General features: G+C 41.6%; 1 protein-coding gene across 1 annotated transcript in view; it reads left to right on the forward strand.

Moving 5' to 3' along the window:
- The window catches only part of TRMT9B (tRNA methyltransferase 9B (putative)), a 46,204-nt gene extending 39,372 nt beyond the window's left edge, over positions 1 to 6,832 (forward strand). The window contains exon 4 of the mRNA XM_088478798.1: positions 5,804 to 6,832. Coding sequence (XP_088334924.1) covers positions 5,804 to 6,783 — 980 coding nt within the window. The 3' untranslated portion in view covers positions 6,784 to 6,832. The remainder of the gene's footprint in view (positions 1 to 5,803) is intronic.
- Positions 6,833 to 17,474: the final 10,642 nt, after the last annotated feature.

The following is a 17,474-nucleotide window of genomic DNA, read 5'->3' on the forward strand; positions in this document are numbered from 1 at the left end:
ATTACATGTAACACAAATACAGTACATCAACACAAATACATGTGCTGCATTTATGTGACTAGAATTGTAACACAAATAACAATACATGTAACACAAATACAAAACACGTAACACAAATAACAATACATTTAACACAAATACAATACAAATAACAATACATGTAACACAAATACAGTACATGTAACACAAACGTACTAGTAACATAAAAACAGTACATATAATACAAATATATTACTAGTAACGCAAATACAATTCTAGTCATTTAAATACAGCACATGTAATACAAATACAGTACATGTAACACAAATGTTGTACTAGTAACATAAATACAGTATATGTAACACAAATATCGTACTAGTAACATAAATACAGTACATGTAATACAAATACAGTACATGTAACACAAATGTTGTACTAGTAACATAAATACAGTACATGTAACACAAATGTTGTACTAGTAACATAAATACAGTACATGTAACACAAATATCGTACTAGTAACATAAATACAGTACATGTAACACAAATGTTGTACTAGTAACCTAAATACAGTACATGTAACACAAATACAATTCTAGTCACACAAATACAGCATATGTAACACAAATAACAATACATGTAACACAAATAAAATTTTAGTCACATAAAAACAATACATGTAACACAAATACAGTACATGTAACACAAATTTTGTACTAGTAACATAAATACAGTACATATAACACAAATATATTACTAGTAACACAAATACAATTTAGTCACATAAAAACAGCACATGTAACTCAAATACAGTACATGTAACACAAGTGTTGTACTAGTAACATAAATACAGTACATATAACAAATATAATACTAGTAACAAATACAATTCTAGTCACATAAATATAGCACATGTAATACAAATTCAGTACATGTAACATAGATACAGTACATGTAACACAAATACAGTGCTAGTAACACAAATACAGTACAGTGAATAGAAGTCTAATGTAAGCAAATGCCCGAATTCTGAGTCACCCAGATCTCTTATGTGCATATTCCCAATTTGATGGATGGAGAGAAGTGACTGAGATTCATCCATATTGTGTGTGGAATCATAAGGTGATTCCAAGGCAAAGAATTTACCCCTTTTAGGTGCACTCATTATTTGACAAAAACTTGTCTAAAACATAACTTTTAATAAATACTTGCAAAAATATAAATATAATACTTAATGGACTCACTAATACAAACATAGAACATATATATTGTACAAAACACAAACAAGTTCCCGCAGCCCACTTAAATTTATTGCTGCGGTAATCGTCATATTAGAGACAATTTAGCTATATTTGTCCTCTATATTCAAATAAAAAGGACTCTGTTATGTGTATATACCTGTCACTTAGCAGAATACCTAGTTTCATATATGTATATATGTCTCATTATTCAAGGCATATATAATTTGCTTATTTATTCAAGGTATATATGAGAAAAAAAGTGAAATATTATATATCCAATACCCCAAATATTGAGCTTGTGATCATCCTATAATTAGGACAGAAATATTAAACATTATACATTCTCTATCTCAATATCACATATGTAATTAGGGATAGGTTCTTTTGCTGCATTATAACACAAAGCCGGTTTCTACTTTCCCTGCAGACTCCGGCAACCCCCTGTTGTGAAGACACAGTGCAGGGCGGATATGCCGGTGAAAGCGGGATGAGAGCGCCGACTGAGGTACCTTATCAAAGAGGTTACAGCATGGGGAGTGTGCGGGAACAATATCCCTTGTAACAGCCTGCGAGCCGTCCGACTGCCAGTCAATTGTGCACCATGTGGAGTCTGGGGAAGCGGCTCGTTCTAATCTGCGAGCCGTCCGATTGCCGGTCAATATTGCACCATGCGGAGGTCAGGAAAACGGCTCGTTCTGATGACGCGCGTTTCACTATGAAGCTTGTTCACATCATAGCTCTGGCAGTCGGACGGCTCGCACATTTTCTGTCCAATACCAAATGGTAAACAGATAAAGGGTAAGAGGTCTTCCTCCAATAGGGCAGAGTAATCTGTTACACATTGATACTTTCTTTTTTTTTTTAGCCCATTATGTTTAATTATACGCACGTTTGCATAATATAAACAACAGAGGGTATTTATGTGTTTAAATTCTACCAATAATTGTTTCACTTCTGGTAGATGAACCTCCTCTTTGATACAATGTATATATCTGCAAATTTGTGAAATGTGTGTACTATACAAGATACATACGGTAATAGCCTTCAATAGAGGCACTTCAAGAAAGAAGGTGCTTCTATGTGATTGGTGATTTTTTTGTATATATACCGTATATAATCGAGTATAAGCCGAGTTTTTCAGCACATTTTTTGTGCTGAAAAAGCCCCCCCTCGGCTTATATTCGAGTCATGCCCGCATGGTACGCAGCTGAGTAGCGTACCATGCGGGGCGCGGTGCAGACTGTGTCTCTGTGATAAAGCTGCACAGCGTATGTAGCGCTGTGCAGCGTGTGTAGCGCTGACCGGACAGAGTTCGGTCAGAACTACACAGCGTGTGTAGCGCTGCACAGCGTGTGTAGCGCTGCACAGCGTGTGTAGCGCTGACCGGACAGAGTTCGGTCAGAACTACACAGTGCCAAACACACAGCCGCCGGTGCCGGCAGCTGTGTGTTTGTTGTAATCAGCAGCCGATGAGAGTCTGTCAGACTCTCATAGGCTGCTGCTGCTCCCACTGCGGGAGCCATCTTCCGGCTCCCGCAGTGGGTAATGGGGAGACGTCGTCATGACGACGTCTCTCCCATAATGCAAAGCGGCCGGAGGAGCCAGTAGCAGCGTCGGGACCAGGAGCGGGGTTTCAGGTAAGTTTTTTTATTTTTTTTTATTACATCTCTCTCTTTTGGGGGGGCTACTACTGGGGGTAGTACCAGGGGGGGATAACTACTGGGGGCACTATCAGGGAGGGATTAATACTGGGGGCTCTACCAGGGGGGGATATTGCTACTGGGGGCACTACCAGGGGGGGTATTACTACTGGGGGCACTACCAGAGGGGGAATATTACTACTGGGGGCACTACCAGGGGGGGGTTACTACTGGGGCAGTACCAGGGGGGGATTAATACTGGGGGCACTACCAGGGGGGGATATTGCTACTGGGGGCACTACTAGGGGGGTTATTACTACTGGGGGCACTACCTGGGGGGGGTATTACTACTGGGGGCACTACCAGAGGGGGAATCTTACTACTGGGGGATTACCAGGGGAGGGATTACTACCAGTAGCTGCTGCATTTCCCACCCTAGGCTTATACTCGAGTCAATAAGTTTTCCCAGTTTTTTGTGGTAAAATTAGGCAACTCGGCTTATATTCGGGTCGACTTATACTCGAGTATATACGGTAAGTTTTTTTGTGTATGGAATTTTCTAATAGAATTGGTGGAGGATGTACCATGATTTTGATTACGTAATTAGGTCTAGACTTGAACTACATGGGTGAATGAATCGAGTTGTGTTATAATGCTGCAAAATAACCTATCCCTAATTACATATGTGATATTGAGATAGAGAATGTATAATGTTTAATATTTCTGTCCTAATTATAGGATGATCACGAGCTCAATATTGTGGTATTGGATATATAATATTTCACTTTTTTGCTCATATATACCTTGAATAAATAAGCAAATTATATATGCCTTGAATAATGAGACATATATACATATATGAAACTAGGTATTCTGCTAAGTGACAGGTATATACACATAACAGAGTCCTTTTTATTTGAATATAGAGGACAAATATAGCAAAATTTTCTCTAATATGACGATTACCGCAGCAATAAATGTAAGTGGGCTGCGGGAACTTGTTGGTGTTTTGTACAATATATATGTTCTATGTTTGTATTAGTGAGTCCATTAAGTATTATATTTATATTTTTGCAAGTATTTATTAAAAGTTACGTTTTAGACAAGTTTTTGTCAAATAATGAGTGCACCTAAAAAGGGTAAATTCTTTGCCTTGGAATCACCTTATGATTCCACACACAATATAGCTGTATATTGATCTTTTTCCCGTGGTGCACCACCAGCCACAAGGTAATTAAGTATAAAGTCTGTGATTAGCCAATTAATACATTTATAATAGGCTGGGTATAATAGTTAATTTATTTCTTTTTTCCTGTGCGGATTCAACAAGATCTACCCCCTTTTCGTGAGATTCATCCATATCAGAATAGCTCGGCCATATGCGTATGTTTGCTGCAGTGCATGCATAGTCTCCAAACAATTGTTAGAGGCGGCTACACTCCAATTTGCATAACATGTGACTGTAGTGCAGTACTAGTAATACAAATAGAGTATGTAACACAAATACAGTACATGTGACACTAGTACAGTACTAGTAATACAAATACAGCACCTGTAACACAAATACAGTACGTGTGACACTAGTACAGTAATAGTAATACAAATACAGTACATGTAACACAAATACAGTACATGTGACACTAGTACAGTAATAGTAATACAAATACAGTACATGTAACACAAATACAGTACATATGATACTAGTACAGTACTAGTAATATAAATACAACACATGTAACACAAATACAGTACATGTGACACTAGTACAGTAATAGTAATACAAATACAGTACATGTGACACTAGTACAGTACTAGTAATACAAATACAGCACATGTAAAACAAATACAGTACATGTGACACTAGTACAGTACTAGTAATACAATACAGTACATGTAACACAAATACAGTACATGTGACACTAGCACAGTAATAGTAATACAAATATAGTACAGTACATGTGACTCTAGTGCAGTACTAGTAATACAAATAGAGTATGTAACACAAATACAGTACATGTGACACTAGTACAGTACTAGTAATACAAGTACAGCACATGTAACACAAATACAGTACATGTGACACTAGTACAGTAATAGTAACACAAATACAGTACGTGTGACACTAGTACAGTACTAGTAATACAATACAGTACATGTAACACAAATACAGTACATGTGACACTAGTACAGTAAAAGTAATACAAATAGAGTATGTAACACAAATACAGTACATGTGACACTAGTACAGTACTAGTAATACAAATACAGCACATGTAACACAAATACAGTACATGTGACACTAGTACAGTACTAGTAATACAAATACAGCACATGTAACACAAATACAGTACATATGATACTAGTACAGTACTAGTAATACAAATACAGTACATGTGACACTAGTACAGTACTAGTAATACAATACAGCACATGTAACACAAATACAGTACATGTGACACTAGTACAGTACTAGTAATACAATACAGCACATGTAACACAAATACAGTACATGTGACACTAGTACAGTAATAGTAATACAAATACAGTACATGTGACACTAGTACAGTACTAGTAATATAAATACAGTACATGCAGGGGTGCCGAGAGGGAGGAGGGAGCAGATACTAATTACCCAGGCTTATTGGAGAAGCCCAGCAGGGGCTCCGCACTGACATACAGCCAGGACATTGATAAATGGGGTGAAATTAAAATTATGCATTTTAAAGTGAAGAACCCCTTCAAAGTATGGGTAGATTGGAATAATAATACCATTTTATATTTACCCAGATATCAAGTTGGTGCCTAATCCTTAATTCGAGTGTACCTCTGTACTTCAGCAATGCAAAAATTATTCATTAGAGTAAATTCCTATTCTCGTTGTATAGAGAGTTTTAACCAGAAAATTGTCAAAACAACCTAAACGGTGCTTGTTCTGTTTTCTAGTGATTCATCATTTTTCCACTAAGCAAAGAAGAATTCGTGCAATAAAAGAAATGGCAAGAGTCTTGCTTCCAGGTGGTCAAATAATGCTGTATGTTTGGGCCATGGAACAAAAGAGCCGCAGGTTTGAAAAGCAGGATGTATTTGTGCCATGGAACAAAGCCCTGCTGCCTCGACGCGCCTCGGAAATCAGCCAGTGGGAATTTAGAGTCAACCCTAATACTAAGTCACACGATATAACCCCAAGGTCCATAAACGAGAGCATCAACTTACATAACTTGAGGCAGGCTATTGATTCTAAGCAATCACACAACACTGGCAACTGCTGCATGAAGTTTCCTAATGAAGAAACAAGACTCTACAGCGCCATAGGACGGTCCATTCGTTCATGGTTCTTCTCTAAATCTCTGGATGAGTCCACCTTAAGTCGGCAGATTGACAAGATAAAGTCTCTCAGCCCTGTCAGTGGCTGGAAGAATAGCACTGTATCTGTCCAGCCTTCTCGGCACTGTAGCCTCGACCTTGGACATCAGAGGTTCCTTCTAAAAGAGCACAGTTTTGACAACGATGAAGTGTTTATTAAAAACGAAACGCACAAAAAGCAACAATGGTTCCTAGCTTTAGACTCCTCAGGAAATGGAAAGCACTGTGGTCTGATTCAAAGTGAAACAAAACAAACCTCCTTTCAGCCAGAAACCAAGTACTGTAATTGTATTTGTAGCTATGAAGGTGATAAGTGTACCGAAAGCAAAGTCTTAAAGAGAACTTCAACCACAGAATCGAGTGACTCAGTCTTGGATGAGACTGTAGCCACCAGTGATCAAGAGGCAGATGCTCTTGACTCGAAGGCATACATGCGATATTATCACGTGTTCCGTGACGGAGAGCTCCGCAGTCTTTTGGAAACCGATGTTCCAGAACTTCACATTATAAATTCTTGTTTTGACCACGGCAACTGGTGCATAATTGCAGAAAAAAAATAACCAATTTTAAAAATGTTATTTTATCTTTACATGAAGTCATTGTTAATAAGTACTGTTCCTATATTTTAATGTCGTTTGTTTTTGTATGGTAAAAAAAACAACATAATATTTTTTGTTATTTATTTGATTTGTTACATGTGCAAATGACAATATTTGAAAATAATATTTTATATAAATTAGCCATGTATTCATAATAATATATATTTTTACTATGCTTCTTTCCCTATTTTATTTTTTAACATAATAATAAGTATTGAAGCAATACTATTTAAAAAATTATAATTATAATTACATCTAGATTTTTGGAATTGTAACATTTATGTAACATTTATAATAACTCATATGCTTATTAGTCATTTGGTGGTATGATTCAGTCCAAAAATAGATATTATACTGTTTTCTACATATAAGTGGAAAAGCAATTTATTTCCCACTCCTAATTATTGTATAATTTAAATGGGAGTTAGGTTACCTAAACAGGGATACCTCTATACTTGCAAATATACTCATAATTGGATATTAGTATATATTTAGAAGTATGTGGTTGAAATAATGCACCTAAAATAACTTTATACTTGCCTGTTAATGATCGTATTGGTTTATTCTCACTGGCATAATTTTCAAATGATCAAAACAAAGAGTCTGCGTGATTACTTTTCTTTCCTCTAGATCACAGGTTCTCAAACTTGGTTCTCAAGACCCCTTAACAGTGCATGTTTTCCATGTCTCCACACTGAAAAACGTGAACTGTGTGGGGTCCTGAGGACCGAGTTTGAGAACCACTGCTCTAGACCAGTGGTTCTCAAACTCGGTCCTCAGGACCCCACACAGGTCTCATTTACCAGGTCACCCAGCAGGTGCACAGTTGTAGTCATTACTCACTGACACATATTAAAAGATCCACAGGTGGAGCTAGTTATTTCACTTGTGATTCTGTGAGGAGACCTGAAAACATGCACTGTTTGGGGTCCTGAGGACCGAGTTTGAGAACCTGTGATCTAGATGGCAGGATGGTACACACAGGGGTCTAACCATGAAGAGCATTACAGATCTAAAGAGGAATAACTGAGCATGTTTTTTCATTTTTGTGAACCTTATATGTTTTGCACATACCTTGTAGCCATTTATTCACTGATTGCAAATTATTTTTAAAGTCGGGGATTAAGAGGAAAGAAATATTGGCATACTTTACATTTACCCAAAGCTACAGGAGAGTCAGAGTAAATTTGGGTACACACTATACAATGTGTGTGTACCCAGCGAGGAACAACACAATGTAACGATACATTGTGCGTGTACACGAGCCGTTGTACAATGTCGCGAGATATATTACATGATGCATGCAGCAGCATGGTGTCGTTCATTGCATCATCCCATCTGTTGTGCAGAATAGCAGATGGAACGATGTGATGAAAGGCCATTGCGAACGACAAATCGTGCATACACACTGCACGATCCGCACCATATATCATTCCGATCAGCGACAGGACAATATATCATACGACGGATAGCATAGTGTGTACCCAATTTTAGATTGTACGTTTTACCTCAATGCTTCAGATAAGAAAAATTAGCAACCAATCAGCGACTACCGATCATTTTATACACTGTGCTAGATAAATGATAGCTAGAAGCAGGAGCTTAGCCAGAACTTTGTGGGCCCCATGGCGACATTTTGAAGGGACCTCTGTCCCAATGCTTCTAGATAGACACCTCTCCGCAGCGGTTGTTAATTTTATGCCCCATAATAGTGCCCTAGTTAATTTTTTGTGCCAAGTAGTCCCCTAGTTTATATTATGAAGCATAGTGGTGCCCTAGTTTATATTAACCATAGTAGTGCGCTAGTTTATATTAACCATAGTAGTGCCCTAGTTTATATTAACCATAGCAGTGCCCTAGTTTATATTATAAACCATAGTACTGCCCTAGTTTATATTATAAACCATAGTAGTGTTCTAGTTTATATTATAATCCAAAGTAGTGCCCTAGTTCACATTATATCACATTGTAAGGTTGCCAATACACATTATGCCACACAGTACCCCAATTCACATTATGACATACAGTGTCGCTAGTTCATATCATGCCATATTACAGTTCCCCTTGTTCATATTAGGCCACACTATAGTGGCACCAGTTCATATTGTGCCACATTACAGTGCCCTCCATTACAAATTTATGCCACATTACAGTACCCACAGATCATATTACACCACACTATTAGTGCCTCCACTTCATATTGTGCCACATAACAGTGCCCCATTTCATATTATGTAACATTATAGTGCCCTCCAATTCATATTATACCACATTACAATAAGCAGATCAGATTGTACCACATTACACTAAACTTCAATTCAGATTATTGCACATTACTGTGCCCAGTTCAGGATATGCCACATTACAATGCCCCCTTACTATTATAACATCCAATACACACCTCTCACTGAAAATGGAATATCACCCCATTCAGGATGGACAACAGATTGGACCAAATTTCTTAGCAGGGTAATTGGTATGCTTCTCCAGTATATAACTGAGTCTAGGGCCCCCTAAGCCTTAGGGCCCCATAGCAATGACACCCCCTGTACCCACTATAGCTACGCCCATGGCTAGAAGCTGATTGGATGTTATGGCCAACATCTCCACAATCATCGTTCCCCTCATCCTCTCACCCACACATCTCATAAATGACTTCTATAACTTGCATTCTATTGTCTCATACATCGTTTCTCAGTTAGTCCCTGGAGTGGGCTCCTGGCAGGGTCGGCTGTTTGCTGTATCCCCGGAGCTGCAGCTCTATTGGAGAAGAGGGTAATAAATAACCTGGACAAGACGCTGCTGTGATGCAAGCTCATGGTGCAGTCAGCTCAGGAGTATACCTGTAATAAGTGTAGGGTGTGCAGTGCACACAGGCCCCTGAGTCAATGGAGGACCACACCTCTCACCCTGCACCACTGACTGTACTTACCTTTCCGCCACCACTTCAGAAATCACTGAGAAAATGGGGTATTTTCTCAGATATATGCACATGTTCAGTAGAGAATACAACAGGAAAATGTCACCGGTGGCAATTTTCTGGAGATGTGCACATGCGCAGTAGACTATTTTGCCTATTCAATCACTACTGCCACACATCATATTCATACTCTAAGGACTAGTGGCAGACTGGTGCTTTCTGCTAGTAGTAACAGTGTCAGAAACGCATAACCTAAACTGCATAACAATATCCTGTGGCCAATATATGCTGGATGCTGAAAGACACAGGCCCTCATTCAGACTCGGTCGCAAGCGCTGAGCGCTCGCAACCGGGTCGATGTTAAGGCCCTGCGCACGCGCAGAGGCCGCACTGCGTGTGCGCAAGCCCCGGAGCGAGAGAGAAACTCTCACTCCGGAGATCACTACGAAAGGGCCGGCTGTCGATGATGATCGACAACTCGGCCCGTTTTGTAGGTGGGGCAGGGGGGGTGGCTGCACAAACGGAGGCGTTTCCAAGTGAACGCCTGCCGCTTGTGGGCAGCCTCACTGACATCAGCAGTGATGTCAGTGGGGAGCTTCCTGCTCGATCAGAGCAGGAAGCTCCCTGGGGCTTGCGGTTGCCGAGACCCACAAGCCCCGACGGTCACGATGGTCTTGACCATCGCGACCATCAACCTGGTCAGTCACTAAGCTGTGGGTGGTAACCCACAGCTTAGCTAGCGACCAGGAGGCCGCACTAAAAAAAAGAAGCGTCCGCCCTCATTCAGAGCGAGCGATCGCTTCTACCTCACCATCAATGAGAAATTACACTAGAACCACAGATTTCTAGATACGTAGAACACAATAGCCATGCTGTACCTCATAGAGAGCAGCAGGTAGCACCATACACAGTTATATACAGTCCAGTTTTTGTCATGAGGTCACCAGGAAGATCTCGGTATTCGTTCGGCATGCCGGCGGTCGGGATGCCGACGTTTACAATACTGGCGCCAGAATACCAATGCCAGTCAGAATCCTGGCGCCGGCATCCCAACTGTTGGCATCCCGAAGGTAAGTAACAGGGTTGGGGGGAGGGTTAGGTTTAGGGGTTAGGGTTAGGCACTAGGGGGAGGGTTAAGGTTAGGCACTAAGGGGGAGGTTAGGTTCAGGCACCAGGGAGGGAGGGCTAGGGTAGGGGGGGGGTTAACGTACCCACCAACAAGTGTCGTTATGTTAACCCTGTCGGGATCCCGGGTTCGGGATTCTCACGCCAGGATCCTGACTGTAGGTATTTCCGATCTCAGCATCATATTTTTTTATTTTACATTTTTTTTCTGGTGTTCATGTAGATGGAAAACATTTAGGGATAAATTTACTAAAGTGAAAGTTTTTAGCAGTGAGTTTTAGAGGAGATGTTGCCAATAGCAACCAATCAGATTCTAGCTATTATCTTCTAGAAGGTGCTAGTTAAATGTTAAGTAGAATCTGATTGGTTGCTCTGGGTGGATGTAGTTATGAGACCAGCGGCTGCATGGCCGCCAGTCTCAATCCTGACAGTGGAATCCCGGCAAGGGATTTAACATAGGCATTGAAATACTGATGCCTATGTTAATCCCGACGCCAGAACGCCGAGGACGCCAGCCCGAACGAAGGTAAATCTGGGGTGCTCTTAGCGTTAGTTGCTGGGGGGGAGGGTTAGGATTAGGGGTCTAGCGGGGTTAGCCTTAGGTTTGTGGGGGAGATTAGGGTTAGGCACCCCTAGGGGGGAGGGTTAGGGACCACCGGGAGGAGTTTAGGGTTAGGCACCCCCCGGGAGGGTCAGGTCTAGGTTGCGGGGAGGGGGGGTTAGGTTTAGGCACCCCTGGGGGAGGACCTTTGGTTAGGCACTAGCCCGGGAGTTTAGGGTTAGGCAGTCCTAAGGGAGGGTTGGGGGGGGCGAGGGGAGGGGTAGGTAATTTACCTCAGGCTGTCGAGATTTCATCCTCTAGGCCTGACGCTGTCGGGATTTCCAACTCATTGCGCTATGGGCAACATCTCTTTTAAAACTCACTTCTCACTTTAGTAAATTTACCCCTTAGTAACTGACTAAAAATATTTTGATAGCTCAGAAAAAAAGAATAAGAAATATATAACCATGTGACCAGCAAACTTCAATAAAAAAAAATCAGGAAAGGGGATGAGTCAGCATTGGAAAGAGGTGGGGCCATGACTTGAAAGGAGGTGGGGTCAGTCTTAATCATTAAACCAACCCCTCCCTAAAAGAAATGTCTAGATCTGCCTGCCGTTGTATATGTTTGGTGGGAAAATAGGGTACAATAGGGAACAATTTTTGGGGTCAGGGCTACTGAGCAAAACATGGGATATCCCCTCCCTTTAACTGATGTTTATGTAATTACAGAGGAGTATTATAACATGTAAATTGCAGCTGATGGTTACTTCTTATTTTACTGTGGCGCATTGGGCTCAATCCAGGTAGCTGCGAAAGAGGCAATGTGCCCCCCCCTCGCGGGCCGATCTCACCCCAGACTCGCACATTACTGTACACAACACTATGTCGCTATGGACAAAAATCTGCTAGTCCGGTGGTACTGTAAGTGTGGAATACAGCCGCACTTACCCCTCGAGTGACTCGCACCTAATTGGATCAAACCCATTAAGTCGTACTAAGAAAATACAGACAGCGTACATCTACAACACTCCTACCACTGTGTAACAGAATGTACAGTATACTGAGGACCAGCCCCAGATAGCATCCACAATACAAGGTCTGGGCCCAGTGTGAGCTGACCTGTCCATAGTTCTGCCTAACAGATAGCATTATTGTTATGCTGTAGCCCATTAGAACAACATACAGGCACTCGTAATAAAATGTACTTAATGAACATCTCTGTTACAATTAATTGAAAAGAGCGCAATGTTCTTTTTCTAGAAATGAATTATGAATACATTTATTATGCTTAGTATTCATGTATAAATAAGTTATAATTTAGTATAGCTACAATAACTTCATAGTTTATTTATAAGTTATTATGAGTCTATTAGTGTTTTGTTTAAAAATGGATAACACAATAAAATGCTGCTCTGTACAAATAGTCCCAGTGTCATCGCTTGTTTATGGGTAATATTGCCTGGTGCAATCTGGATGTAAAGAAGACAAAACATACTAGAGACATGAATATATGGAAAATATCCTGTAAAATATGCACCACGCACAGTTTTCCTGACACTAATATAAGGAATAGAACATACATTTATATCTGTCCCCATGTTCTTGTTAATGGGCCTGATTCAGAGATGTAAATGCCGAAATTTACACAGTTGAGCGATTATCTGTAAACTGGATGCATCTAAGTCGCACTGCGCATTTGTCAGTGTACATTACCGTAGTCACTCACAGCGACATTACTTTTGATAGTCAGGCAGCGTTTGGGGGAGGTAACGGGGAGTGGCAGCAAAAAATGCAGGTGTGTCGCAACTGTTTTCGGGGCATGTCACAGCCTGCGTCTCTCTCTTTAATTCCCTCCCCTCTCTACCCTGTGATTGACTCTTTGCTCCTGTCCACTACTTTCTTATTGCTTCCGTCACCTCCCCTCTCTGATCAACTCTTTGCCCCTCTCCTCTCCTTTTCCAGTTGGCTTCTATCACCTCCCCTCTCTGATCAACTCTTTGCCCCTCTCCTCTCCTTTTCCAGTTGGCTTCCGTCACCTCCCCTCTCTGATCAACTCTTTGCCCCTCTCCTCTCCTTTTCCAGTTGGCTTCCGTCACCACCCCTCTCTGATCAACTCTTTGCCCCTCTCCTCTCCTTTTCCAGTTGGCTTCTATCACCTCCCCTCTCTGATCAACTCTTTGCCCCTCTCCTCTCCTTTTCCAGTTGGCTTCTATCACCACCCCTCTCTGTTCGGCTCTTTTCTCCACCCCTCTCCTTTCTTATTGGCTTCTGTCACCACCCCTCTCTGATCAGCTCTTTGCCTCTCTCCTCTCCTTATTGGCTTCTGTCACCACCCCTCTCTGATCGGCTCTTTGCCCCTCCCCTTTCCTTTCTTATTTGCTTCTGTCACCACCCCTCACTGATCGGCTCTTTGCCCCACCCCTCTCCTTTCTTATTAGCCTCTGTCACCTCCCCTCTCTGATCGGCTCTTTCCTCTCTCCTCTTTGATCCTCTCCCTCCTTCTCTCCTCATTCATTCATGGACTTCAATGGACTTAATAGTTACACATCTGAGGTAAAATCCTAAACATCAATTATAAGGTATCAGTTTAAAAAAAGTCACTGCTTTGCTATTTAAAGTAATGGAGGTGTTCCCAGGCATGATCACAAAGTGTTATTTGAAAGGTCTTTTAAAAAATATTAGGAGACCTGAAATAATAATAATGGAGGTAGACAGAAAATGATTAGTAGTACAGTACTCACATTAATATAGGTGCAATGTAAATTTGCAAAGTAGGAGCATAGCTAAGAAGGGAGCTTCCTATAGGTGTTGTCACTCCAGTGATAGCTGCTTGGGGAAGTAATTGCAGTAATAAGCTGTGCACCCTGTGAAATTTCACTCTAGCACATGTATTCTGTCAATTTACATTAACTTATCAGAATATATAATACAATCTCCTCTATTGACTAATAACAATGATTCAAAGGAGCACAAGTCAGATCCTAGGTGCTATACATAAATAAAGCAGTGACAAAGGAGCCCCCCCTTAATGTCAGATGGCGCATCACCAAAGCTTTCTGTTCCCTCAATGAGACCTCAATTCCCAGCGTGATACTGCCACTGTTTGCTGTTTTTCTCTTCATTTCAGTATTCCCCCGCAGGCTGGCCATACCCCACTGGCACATTTGAGTACAGGGAGGGGGGCACTATGACATGCACTTTCTCCAGGCGCCATGGTTCCACGTGACTCCTCTGAAGGGGAGTGCTTTGTCTTGTTACAGTCTGGCTCTATATTTGGTCACCAGGAGTCCTGCTTTTTATATGGTCACAAACTCTCCTGTGAGCTGTAATATTCTCATATTTGATAGAAGGGGTACCTTATGCTCACTATAACTTTTTAACAAAACCCCACAAGCCACATTTGTGTCCTCTTTTAACAAGCTTTACATGTTATGATAGCTAGAGCACATAGAAAGGTACACGTTCAGAATGTCGACATTGAGAATATCAATATGGACAGAATGTTGGCAGTCGTAATGTCGATACTGATTCAATGTCGACAACCTATCTTGGGTTAGGGTTAAACTGCGGTTAGGGTTAGACATACACTGAAGTGCCAAAAGTCATGAGATAGCAGTATGTAGAGGTAATGGTTGCTGGTGTCACCGTACTGTGATGTCTTGGAAATGTCCAGACCTGCATCAGTTGTTCGTTGTTCGAATGATAGTGGGTGCCCAACAGATGGGACCTTCGATTTCTTAAGTTATGCGGGCTTTAACATTCCTTGATCTACAGTGTCACAAGTGTACTGGGAATTCCTCACGGAAGGTATTACCACCTACCAATGTACAGCGCAGTGGCCGACCACGGATGCTTAATGATCGCGAACAGTGGCGTCTGGCCAGAATTGTCTGTGGTAACAGACAAGCGACACTGGCTCAAATCACAACCACATTCAATGCAAGAGGTACCAGATGCACATCAAGCAGGTCAGTGCAGAGTTCTTTAGCTTCCACGGGATATAGAAGCAGAAGACTCACCAAAGTGCCCCATTAACACTATGACACCGGACACAGCACCTCACCTGGCCTTGTGACATCGCTAATTGGACCCTGAAGGACTGGCAACATGTGGCTTGGACCGATGAGTCACGGTTCCAGTTTCAGGCTGATGGTAGAGTTTGGTTGTGTGCACAGACCCCATGAGGCCATGGATCCCATTTGTCAACAAGGCACCGTGCAGGCTGGTGATGGTTCCATAATGGTGTGGGTTGTGTTCACATGGGTTGGGTCCGTTGGTCCGCCTGAAAACGTCATTGACCGGTAACCACTACGTTGCATTTCTTGTTGACCCCGGGTACTAGATAAAAGTTCAAATGCCTATACTGGAAAAACGTAATTTCAGGTCCATAAAGGGTTTCAAAGATTTATTTAGATCAACGTTCCAAAGCAGACACTTTTTCATCAGGATGAAAAAGCATCTGCTTTGAAATGGTAAGATTCACAGTAAGATGCTCCCCATACTGTCCACTTCACTAGGAAGAGGGCGGGGTGTGGGAGAAGTGCCTACTCTTTTGGGGGTGTGGGGTATACCCGAAAAATCGGGAGCCTCCCGCAGGTTCCAGTAGAGTAGGCAAGTATGCCTAGAGCTGAGGGGAGCCCATCTTCCTTGTCAAGGTTACACTTGTTATATACATTATTCACCATCGGATGGTGCATAGGGGCCCTTACAAACTTTTGTTATGGGGTCTTCCAGTACCTAGTTGCGCCCGTCTATGAGAGGTTACATGGGTGACCAAGGAGAGGTAAGAACGGAAGAGAGGTTAACAGAGTATTGGAATTGTTGAGAGAATGACACAAAGGTTGGGGTATCCTGCACAGGAAGATTTTAAAAAAGTATGTGTAAAGGCAAATTTATAAACCAACTTATAGATCTATAATGGGGTGCTAGGATCTAACTATCAATTATCAATTTTTTCAACATTAAAAAAAGTTGTTCCCCCGCAAAGCGTTCTTCCTCTGCCTTTGTTGTCACTCTTTGCATCAAATGCCCATTCAGCATATAATTGTTTAGAGAATGTCAACAAGGCAGTTAGGGGGAGATGTATCATATCTTGGAGAGAGATAAAGTGTACAGAAAGAAAGGGTCCAACCAGTTAGCTCCTAGCTGTCATTTTTCAAGCACAGCCTGTACAATGGCAATTAGGAGTTGATTGGTTGGTACTTTATCTCTTTCCACTTTAACTTTCTCCAAAGCTTGATACAGATCCCCCCTAGTCCTGTTAATGTCATGAGTCAGAATCTGTCCTTCAGATTGTTTTTGGTAAACTAGTAAGATATATAAGAGAGAGAAAGTTATATTTCACTGAAAATATAATTGAAACATAACTAGTGTTGCAAGATGTATCCCCACTTCCCAGTTTTTGGAAGCACTCTCCATCAAATCAATCTGCCCCCACTTCTACACACAGGGAGGGGGGGTTCTGAGTACCCAGAAACCCCTCCTGACTAACCAATTTTTTTCTCAGAGACAGAGCCTTGTTTCCGTTTCTGTACCAGCTGTGGGCCACCCACGATCGGAGCTGCCCGGCTGCTGCCTGTTCAGCTGTCAGCCTTCTACATCAGGTGACTTTCATACAACCTGATGCCAGAAGCGCTGACAGCTGAACCTGTAGTGGCCTGGCAGCACACAGCTCTCCCGGACGCCCAGTAGCAGCAGCCCGGCACCTAGGGTGTGCTCTGTATATATATGCTCTCTGTGTGTGTGTGTTTGTAAGTATGCATTGTAAAGCCAATTTTAAGGCCATTTTCCTTAATTAAAGTTATTTTAGTATTCATGAAGAGACTTAACACAGGAGATATTACTGATACCTCCTGGTTAAGTCCCCCTGCGTTCATTTCCACACTCCCATACATTAGTATGGGGATATGGAAATTCTGGTATTCCTCAAATTCCGAAAATTATGTATTTTCAGAATTTGATGGAGTTACTATGCGCCACTGTGAGGTGGTGAATAGCAGGTGACACTTACCTGCTTTCAGCTGGACAGGTCCCCCAGCGTCTTCCTTCGGCGGTCTGGTCCGTC

The sequence above is a fragment of the Taudactylus pleione genome, unplaced genomic scaffold (assembly GCF_031769625.1).
Source record: "Taudactylus pleione unplaced genomic scaffold, aTauple2 ptg000218l, whole genome shotgun sequence".
Taxonomy (NCBI): Eukaryota; Metazoa; Chordata; class Amphibia; order Anura; family Myobatrachidae; genus Taudactylus; species Taudactylus pleione.